This window comes from Conger conger, chromosome 3, assembly GCF_963514075.1.
Source record: "Conger conger chromosome 3, fConCon1.1, whole genome shotgun sequence".
NCBI classification, from domain to species: domain Eukaryota; kingdom Metazoa; phylum Chordata; class Actinopteri; order Anguilliformes; family Congridae; genus Conger; species Conger conger.
In genome coordinates this window covers 21,075,278-21,086,582 of record NC_083762.1, presented here as the reverse complement: position 1 = coordinate 21,086,582, position 11,305 = coordinate 21,075,278, and the positions used below count along the sequence as shown (strand labels likewise).

Here is an 11,305-nt window from a genome sequence, read left to right as displayed (position 1 = left end):
TCTGACCAAGTGTCAGAATGGGGAAGAAATGTGATATAAGTGACTTTGACCGTGTAATAATTGTTGGTGCCAGACAGGGTGGTTTGAACCTGCTGATCTTGGATTTTCACACACAACAGTTTGCAGAGAATGGTGTGAAAAACAAAACACATCCAGTGAGCAGCAGTTCTGCCGGCAAAAACATATCGTTAATGAGAGAGGTCAGAGGAGAAGGCCCAGACAGGAGAAGAGCATCTCTGAACACACAATAAGTCAAACTTCTAAGTTGATAGGCTACAGTAGTAGAAGACCAATAAGTCAAAAAAATACCTAATAAAGTGTGCACTAAGTGTATGCAACATCAATCTTTCTTTGAAGCAGGTCATTATAATTCAAGAAGATTATATCCAAGTTCACCATGAATTTGTAGTCATTCTAAACAACACTGTATGAATATGCATTTTAAACACCCTTACTACTGTTAATACTCAATATGCAGCTTTGAACACATATGCTTTTAATCGTGCAATTATGTATGCAAATGTATCATTGCTGTGATAAGTATCTATAAATATACCAACACAAGTTTTAGTTTTAACATGTGGATGAACTTGAACTCATTGCTGTGCATCTGTTCAACATTACATGATTTACTTCAGTCCTCTGATACAGTCCAATTTGGCATATGAACTGTTGCAATAAAAAGAAATATGCATCCCAGTTTCTTTCAGACTTGGAAATGGTTTGCAATATCTTTTGTGGTTTATGGAAAGGATCTGGCCTAATCCATACTGTTTGATTTTGACATGTTGAAAACGGGTCACCTGTTTGAGAAAGCACACTCTCACCGCTTTGGGTCCCGATATCGCAATGTTGAGCAGACCAGGCTCAAAAACGTGATTGCCATCAGAACACTGATCCATCACATGTTGGGTTGTTATCCCATGCAAAGCCATGCATTCCTCCACCGGTCTTAATGCCCCCCTGCGTCACAGCGGAGGTTGGTGTACATGTGTTTTCCCTCCTGTGAGAGGATTACTCCTCTGTTCTCAGTCCCGGGCAGGGCTGCAGCTGGAACGGAGACCCCGCTCCCTCTTCCCCCAGCGCTGGGAGACAGGAACGAGCTCGTCAGACTCGCGCTGCCAGCTCCACGCTTCCTGTTGCTGACAGGCGGAGCGGTGGCCGCTTCTTAGGGCGGCTCACTTTATCTGCCGCGGCGCACACGCAACACAGGAAAGACCGCTATCGCCCCCGAGGAAAGGCACGCCAACGCACAGCGCAACAAACAGCCCGGCTGCTTCTCTCCCGTCTGATGGCTAACGCCTTTAGATTAATAGTGTGAAAGGGGAGGGCAACGAGGCTTTTCCCCTTCTTGTATTTTTTTGTAGAACAGCAGAGAAAAAGATTGAACCTGCGTTTAACTTTTTTTTTTGTGTGTGTGTGTTTTTCATTTTTTGATGGATTGCATGGCTTAACATCTACTGTGATGCAACGAGAAGATCTTGTGCACCTGGAAATGCAGTTTTATTATGTGGTGAGTCTGGAAAGGGAATCCTGTAATTCTGTAGTTCTTCTGATGGCTTACCTACGTATATGTATTCTGTAGAGGTACCAATGGGTCTTTTAGACACTGGTTGGAAAACAGACATTGAGGCCAGGGTGCTGTCGAATTTCAGTGACCGTGTTCATTGTGTTGGGGTCGGGTGTCTGCCTCCTGTCCTGCAACCCAATGTACATTGCTCATTGTTCTCATAATCTTCTCATCTGCTCAATGACACATTGTCACTGTATCAAACCAACAAGACAATGTGGCACTGGGTTGGCTTCTGAGAAAATCTAAACATGTCTGTTACTAGGGACTTCGGGATCAACTGAACTTTTTTGCCTTTGATTTCGCTGGGGCACCTGCTATGCAAAGCTCTGTGTAATTAGTTCCAGTCCAGTAAATAACTATGTTGATTGAATTATATGTATTGTCCTTGATAACCTGGTTTGGGGGTGGGGTTCTCATGAGAATACATCTTACAGTATATCTGTATTCTAACAGAATGAGTGTAATTGTATAGCAAGCAATACTGTTGTATATTTTTATATCTCATTGCATTATTTTTGTAAACCTCAGTGGATGCAGAATGATAGATCATAAACATTCCTAATGTAATATATGGTTCCTGATGTAGTGCCTGACAAGTACAGCACAAGACAGAACTTGCGCAATGTAGATTCCTTGCTTGTTCTTCCAAAATGAAGCGGTATGAAACTCAATCAACAGAAAAGTGATAAAACTATAATCCACTGTACATCTATTCAGATATTTTCTAATGAGTAACTTGTATTTAAATATTTTCAAAAGTGATATTTATGAGAGCACATCTGTTAATTCAAAGGACACATGGTGGCAGAATGCTTTGGCTTATAAATGATAATATTTCATGTGATCCTCTAGTTTTGGGATCATTGCCCAATGTCTTGGATTAAGCATGACATAATTAATGCCATACGCGATGGAGAAGTGGGGAAGGATTTATGCTGATTTATATTGCTGTCAGCTTCAGCATTTTATTCACCGACCGCATGAATCTCATTACAGGCAGGTGCAAGAAATGAGTTTTATATCCATCTGCTGGATTCATCACATTCATTCATAGAATTAGTATGAAAAAATAAGCCATGTAGAGAGATTCATGAATTTGGGCCTGTGTACACGATGCAGCTAATGTCTAAGTCTGTCAGAATATCACGCCCTAAATATAACCTCCTGAGTGGACAAAGTATTCATATACTAACAGTTCAGATTTCAATGAGAGTTCAGAGAGCTTAGTGGCTTTTGGCGAGGCTGCCATTAAATTCATATAAACTAGTTACTCCTGTGTTCCTGACCTTCTCCTGTGTTTATAGCCATTCAGTCAATTGCATTTATTTTTATTTGACAATCATATCAATTGAATCGCCATAGAGTGCTCAACAAAGCACAACAACAGAGTGACTGCAAGACATTTTAAGTAATTATATTGATATTATTTCGGTATAATTACATAATGTCATTTTCATTGTTGGAAAGATAGTAGTTAGCTAGATACTACCACAGATAGGAGTAAATGATGAATGATTCAGTCAGGCTCACAGAGTGATTGAAAGGTTGAGTAACAACAGACGAAGCCGTATCAGATTAAAACTGGATGACTAACCGACAGGAAGAAATGATGGACTGATACGTAACTGGTACAGGATGAAAAGTAATCAAGTGGCAGAGAATTTCTTTTTTTGTTTATTTGACATAAAATTTCAATTGCAACAATGGAATAAAGTATTAAAGTATTAAGTAATAAATGATTAATAAAAATAGAATAAAACATTAAGCTGCAGCCAGAATCACATACAGCTACATTTACAAGGATCAACCTCAGGACTGTTAGATGCCATTATTTTAATGGCATAAGATGAAGGTTAAGAAATTGAAGTTGAAAGTAAACAATGAAGAAACCTTACATGTCCCCAGTGAGATAGCCTGTGATGTGCAGGGCATCTGCCTGAAGAGGGAACAAAATACCCCCCACCTCATCTCAGGGTGTTTGGTCCAGGCTGATTTGTCCAAGTGTATTAAATCTCAGGAGGAGTAGCCAAAAACAAAACTTCAAGAAATGTCAAATTTCGGCGAAGGAAAGTGTTTAACATCTTTATCGTGGCAGCATATCTACTGATACTTAGTTTCAGTGCCTCAAGTCTTCATGAGGGGCTGTCAATCAATACCCTGTGACAAAATAACAAGATACAATGAAAGCAAACTAAGAAAATTTGCAGGATAAATAATGCGGAGCCTTCTCCTCCTGCAACAAGCACCCTCCCTTCAAGAGCACCTTGTGTCACGTTACCTGGAGTACCTAGACATATTTTGGCTGCGTTCCACCTCTCCCCCTATTGTATTGAATCTCAGATGGAGGCAATAGCAACACTCCGTAACTATATATGACTAAGACGTGTTTGTACAAATATGTAGCTACAAAGAGAGCCAGGGAGATTGGATGGCAAGGTGCAATAAATAAAATAGTTTTTTATTATGGGGCAAACTGATGTGCCAGGGCTCTGTCTGTCCATGCAAAATTAATAGTGGTTTCTGTTTACTTAAATTTTTATTTCTTACAAATGACCCAGCAAGTTAATTTGGCAACATTGGGATAGTTCTCCTATGACTCATGGATCTTCACCTAGAGTTATTATTCTGTTGTATCAAAGCCATAGTTCACTTAAAAAATGAATGCTATTCCATGTGTTTACTTATACCGTAACACAATGATATATCAGTTTTTTTAGAAACTGGTGAAATCAATTCATCTTGGTGCAAAAGGAAATACTTTCTTTCTATTTGAACAAATGAAACAGCTTCAACACAAACAAATAAATTAATCTTGGGTGTGTCTTGATGTTAACAAGTGGGACGTTAAGGGAATGGTCCAAATGTTATCCAAGACCTGTGTGTAGACTACAAAAGGGCAGCTTCAAAGCTGAGCACCAGCTTCCCATTTCCTCTTAAATCCCACAGAAAGAATTATAACTGGCCTCCAAAATGGGCCGTTTCAGAGCTATCACAAGATGGATGAGTGAGGGCACAAGAGGAAGGGTGACACTGTGGTCACTTCCGCTACCTGTCACACTTCCTGGCTTAGATTGCCATGTTTCTCCTCCAAAATATTCAGATACCATATTCACCAATTACCAATGTTTAAAATACAGAATGGTGTTGCATGTAAAGCGGAATGCCCGTATAACAAGAATTTTTCACTTGGACAATTGCAAACAAAGTATATTATTATGTTTCCATTTTTCCCTTCTTTTGAAAGACAGGATACTAGAATGTGAATAAAACTCACTAAGGTCAGATGTTAATCCCCAATCTAAATTATGGGATAAGATTACTGCTGTTCTTTCGCTTGTAAATAAAGAAAGGGCAGTTCATGGGTGATGGTAGAAACTCTATTGTGAACTCAACAGTTTTTGACAGTGTAATAAATGTTTGACACAACTTTTATGCTCTATTGGATAGACCTTAGCTACCGTCCCAAACAAACAACTGGTATTTATGATTGGTGCATGGCAATATGTTTTCCAGGATACACAAATCTGAAAGTGAAGGCATTTGATATGACAGTGCAACTTTAACAAGTGGTACTCTAACCAAAGTCAAACAGATACAGTGTGTACACCAGCAACTGAATGTTTGATGGTTGACTTGACAAGGAATCAGAATGCGCAAACATGGTCTGTTATTTATGATATGAGGGCCAATATTTTAATGAACTCAAATCCAAGGAAAGGTGTAAACTGGCAACATTAGTTGTTATTGAACTGAAGACAATTATTATTGGGAAAGTGATACTTTTAGCCTTGTTTTAATTATTTAAAGATTTGGTTTTCAATTCGAAACCCAACAATAATTTTGTTGGATTAATGTGCATGTAAGTCAGGATGAAATCTGAAGGTTAATGATTCAGAAGTTTATTTACCCCATGTTTTAACATCATTGGTATGGCTGAAACCATTCAAACTTAATTTCATTATCATTTTCATACTATGTTCCCTCCCTGATATGAGAGTACATTTTACTTCTAGTGTTTTAATTGTATATGAACAATGATGCTAAATTTGTGGGAGAATCTTTTTAGACAATTTAGAGATTATTCTGGTAATTCAAAAAAAACTTCTACCAAGGCAATATTGAAAAGTACACAGCCCAATGTTTTACCTTGCCTCTGAGGCAGCTTCCGGGCATGTGTTTTGGGGGATGCCTCTAGTTAAAGCGTTATCCTTTGATGCAGTGATGCACCACATAACCTGGACCTGACTCATCATGCCCAGGCCAGTCTAAATGGTGGGTGGTGCATTATTAATTATAGTGAACAGGTAGTGAGGGTGTCACGACAACACGGTAGGTATTTCATTTCTAGTCATGCATCATCATGTCCTCTAGTCATCAGTCACCGAGAGACTGCTTGTGTCAGCTGCATAAAGAGTGCAGTCTTCCAGCACAGTGGCTGCCCAGTTCATCTAGCGGCTTTCAGAATGAAAAAAAGTGACAGTTAACTGCCTGCTTGTTATTTCCTTGCTTGCACTCATTTTGAATGTTGTAATGTTGGGATGGGTTCAAAACTACAGTTAGGCATTTAAAATTGGGACCGATGTATCAGCCATGGGGATTCATGTGGGGAACCACTGTTGTGCTGTAACCAGCACACAGGGAGTCAGACATTAAGCAGATGTTGTATTAAAGTAAGACTTAATGGATAATTTACTTTTAAACCTTGCCTAATTGCGCTAAACTACAGTGTAAGATATTCTTTTATGAGGGAGGCAGACTGTTTTACAATGTATTTACTGTTTAACAATATTTACAATGACATCAGTCCATAATCATATTGTTTATGATCCAGGACAAGGGTTTGTTTAAGTTCCATTTCAGTTCAGTCAAATCAGGAGCTGAAATATGGTGTATGAGGTTTTTTCAATTACAGTACTTAATTGACTTTAAAATGTTTATGGAATTTTATCCAATGCTGAAATGATTATCAACATTCAAATGCTAACAGATTTTTGGCTATTTTTAGCATAGGATACACACTAACACTTACATGACCATATCACGATTGTATGCATTCAAACAGGAATATAAGATGCCTGTGTGTATTACTTTGTGATGAGAATTAAATTAATTAATTAATTTTAATTTAATTTAATTAGAATTACACAGAATTACTTTGGCAGAGAGCGATTTCATTTTTTGGTGTATTTAGAAGCCTGGCTTCATTCTTCAGGATATTATCATCAGAAAAAGCTAAACTGGGTGTCTCGGTGGTGCAGCCTGCAGAGCACTGACCGCATGCTCGTTGTGAGCCGCGATGTCAACGGTTCGAATCCGACCGTCTGACAATTTGTTGCATGTCTTTCCCTCTCTCTCGCCCCCATTCTTCCCGTCTCTATATACTGTCCAATAAAGCTGAAAAAGGCCTAAAAAATATCTTTAAAAGAAAAAGCTAAACTGTTATTATAAAAAAAAACTACAAAGTGCACCAAAATCAAAAAGTAGTTTTTAGGACAACTTTGGCTTTTGGTGCCATACTAATTTCCTGATCATCATTATCTAAAAATCTAAACCATTTTTTTTAAAACAGACAGATAGAAGAGACAATTTAGATGTTAAGAGCTTTGCTGTATATCAATCAATGAGAGAGGACCTACACCTGTAGCTTGTTGAATCATATATCTTGTAGTCCAACCAAGATGAATAGAGGCTACAGATTGAATCAAGATTGGTCATGTGATTAGTTCCTGAAGCTGAGTATCTCGCTCTTTAGCCCTTTAGCTTAACCTTCTCGTCTGTCTTGCTATGCCAGGCAGATGGTGTGTGCTCCAGTTCAAAACCCATAGAAGACCGCTGTTACACAATGTTACTTTAAGCACTGGATCATGGTTCAATCTGTTCTAGCAGGGGGCAGAGCATGTACCACAGATGCTGTCACAGGTACTATCCATGTTGACTTGCACAAGTGAACCAATTCTAGGTGTTCTGGACTGCAATACAATGCAGATGGAGATCAAACTTGATTTATTTATGACTATTCACAATAATCCAGATCTTTTGCAATACCTTAAATATGTATTGCAAAAACAGTTCCAAGCTTCTTATTTTCTAAACAACTTAGGTGCTATGTAATCAGATCAACAAAAATCTTTCTCGTGAGGCGATAAACACAGCGTTAAAATGTATAATTTGCATAAAGAGAGAGAATTTAACACATCAGTCTAAATGCATTCTCTGCTTTGCTTTTGTGCAGAAATAGCCTCAGCTATGTCTTTCACTCTATTGTGTGGAGTTTTTCAGTCTGTTCTCCACTTAGTGAGTACGTGGAAATTAATTACGATAACTCATTTGTATTGCTCGTTGAGTAGCCTTCCCCCACATATACACATAACAATTCCAAATAACATTAATTTGACCATTACATCAGACTTGTCTGGCAGGGAACATGATGGACGGGTCACAATAATTACCCAGCAGAAATACCATTGGGATACTCTGTGTTCCTTTCAATCTATGTACAACACTTATTTCCCTCTAAGTCTAGAATATGATACGGTGCAATTACAGTTTTTTATTGTTTCTTTCCTTCACAGAATGCACAAACAATACAAAAAGACCACATAGTGAAACAGAGAGCACAGTACATGATATACCCAACACAGCCATTGAGGCAACCCAATATGCCAGACAAACCAGTACAAATAATGACATAATAATATAATGAAAATATTTGAATTTGAGTGGTATGAGACTAGGAGTGTTAAAAGGTGTGTATGTGTGTGTGGGTGTGTGTGTGTGTGTGTGTTTGTTGGTGTGTGCATGCATGCATGCCTGCACACAAGTGTGAGGGTCTGTCCAATGCATGAATGAGTGTTTGTGTCAAAATTCTATGTGATTTACAGATGGCATAAAGACATATATCAATTTATAAAATGGGAAATATAAGAAAAAAACACTGAGAATAAAAAAAGAGAAACATGCAGTACAGAAAAAAATATAAATGTGTACAGTACTCTTCAAACATAAAAATATAGGCAGTTAAGTCAAGTTGCCCTTTTAAATAGGCTTTAAAAATAGAAAACAAAGGTTTTAAGCCTGCTGTTAAAAGTTACCAGAGTTGGGGCATGTTTCCGATCTTCTGGCAGTTTGTTCCAGCAATTTGGCACATAACTAAAGGCAGATTCACAAGATTTTGTTTTTAATAAAGGAAGTTAGCGGACCAGTCCCAGAAGATCTAAGAGGTCTGGATGGTTTTATTGTAAAAGCATTTCAGAGTAGTATGAATGATGAGATGAAGTTAATTCTCTGGCACACTGGAAGTGATCTGAGAACTGGGACAATACATTGTTTTCTTAGTCTTTGTTAAATCTCTGGTTGCAGCACTCTTAATTATTTCTAATGGTCATAGTGTTTTTGGGAGACCTGAAAAAGACCATTACATTAGTCTAGTCTGGTGATTCTCAAACTTAGTCCTCGGAGACCCCCGTGTATGCTGTTTTTTTACAGCCAATCTCTTGCTCAAGACTTATGTGTTTATGTTCCCTCAATGTTTTTTGATGCCATTTCTCTGTCAAAAAATCATGTTGCAATATAAGAACAAAAATATAAAATTCACACGTTTCATGAATAAACATATTGGGGTTTTTTCTTAGCTCACTTTTATTGCATGTCCGGCCACCATATTTCCAGTTTGGTAGAAATATACGTTTGTTTCACAAATTATTTGATACAGACATATTTATGGAACCCACCTGGTTATTTATGAAGCTACGACTGTTTTCTGACTAACATAAGACATTTATTTCATAATCCATTCAGCCATTTTCAAGAAAACTATATATTTGGCAGGACAATACCGGGACAATAAGCGATTGTTGTCTTGAACTGCTTCTTATTTATTTAAATACATTGCTAGGTCATTTCATTACTGAACTAATTCAAAACATGGCAAGCTTATTGTACGGGGTTTCACCCTATCCAACCATGTATAATGTGTCATATTCAGGTGACAGACAGTTTTTTTAGCGCATGCATGGGTTGAAGTTTGGTGGTACAACAGACATCATATTGCTGTCGGTCGTTGTATATTCCGATATTGTACTTTTGTAGATAGTTTTATGTTCATATGCCTCCTAAAATCCAACCTCACATCCATTTTGTATGAGGTGGCAATAGACAATTACAGGATTTGGACTTTCTATAGATAAACCTGTCATCGTAATGGCTAATGGGACTTTAGTTAAACACATTTTGAAATAAAGTTCAATTTTAATTGTAATGCAGGTTTGTTCAAAAAGAATTAGGGTGAGTAACCCTTTTTGGAGAGCTTTGGGCATGCTTCATGAAAAGCATACTCTCATATGTGAAAAAAACACATGTAAAGGTAAACTTTCTTTATATTTTGTATCAAAAAATCTGTTTTAACACAAAAATGAACTTTTCAGGTCATGCATATGTCTGGGCAAAAAGATATGCAGATCTGTTGTATTTGGAGAGATTTGGGGACACTTGAGGACATCTGGGTGCAGTTTTGGGAAAAATTGTGGAATTTGAATGCCTCTCAATATCTTAACAAAATTTTGTACACAAGTTCATATAAAGTTAGTGCACAAATATAATGTTGTTCTGGGTTGATCCTCGACTTAGAAATGTAAATATTCAGTGCTAAAGTTTTTTGTCTTTTCCTTTGTATTTTAATTTATCTTTTATGTACACTGTATGTACATGCTCTGACATAAATTTGTTCCATTTGAAATTTCTAAATTATATAAGCCTCTTGTTTGATTGAAGTGTTCAACCATGTGTGTGCATTAAATAGTTTTTGAGATATTCACACTTTATTATGACCAGTACAAAATAGGTGGAAATTGCCCTCAAGGTGCTTTTCTACTACTCATTGCCTGTACAGTAGATGGTTAGGTCAAAAATATGGACAATTTAACATTGAACTGAGTGGCATTGCCAAGAATGGTTGGAATGGATAAGCTTTTCCTAATCATCCTCACAGATGTCTCGTAAAATCTGTTTAATCTTTTGTATTGAATCAATTTAGACCTGGCATCATTCTGGAAGAGGCATTTCCCAAAATAATGCGTTCCACATCTTCAAACATCATCATTAAGTCCCTTTCCAACACCATTTTCAGTCCTGCTGTATGGTGGCTCCACTATATCCACCAATGATGTGGCTTTAGATTAGGCTGAATGAGGAAAACCACTAATGGTTCTATTTTATTGTGGTTCTATCAGATTAGGGGACCTGCCGTAGACAGACAATCTCAGATCTGGAGAACTCTGAAGTCAAATTCCCATAAGATATTATTTTGGGAGAAGCATCCAATGATCTTGACGCCTGTAAAATCCTATTTTTAGTTTAGGGTTATTCCATATTGAGGCTGAGCCTATCAGCAAAGGAAAATAATTCTCGCTTAAGTATCTGCTGACATATACTCTTGGTGTGAGAGATGATTTGATTTTGAATAACAGCTTTTGCACATTGGTTGAATTAATTTTCTGCCTTGAATAATCCTTGAGTCCTGAAAACCTTTTCAATTTCACTCAAGTTTGTCATTCAGCCTTGTGAGATACATTCTTGTGAGAGTATTCGAGTAGTGTATCTTGGATTTCTTAGCATTCTGTAGCAACTATACTGTAGACTATATTGTGAATGAATATTTGGTCATGTATAATTGAAAAACAGCTTGCAGGTAAGAATAATGCATAACAAAGATACTTATTCCGTGTATGTACCAGA

At 37.5% G+C, this 11,305-nt stretch overlaps 1 protein-coding gene across 1 annotated transcript in view; it reads left to right on the top strand.

Moving 5' to 3' along the window:
* Positions 1–1,239: 1,239 nt before the first annotated feature.
* arhgap36 (Rho GTPase activating protein 36) overlaps positions 1,240–11,305 on the top strand; it is a 33,552-nt gene continuing 23,486 nt past the window's right edge. Inside the window, exon 1 of the mRNA XM_061235517.1 lies at positions 1,240–1,513. Coding sequence (XP_061091501.1) covers positions 1,466–1,513 — 48 coding nt within the window. The 5' untranslated portion in view covers positions 1,240–1,465. The remainder of the gene's footprint in view (positions 1,514–11,305) is intronic.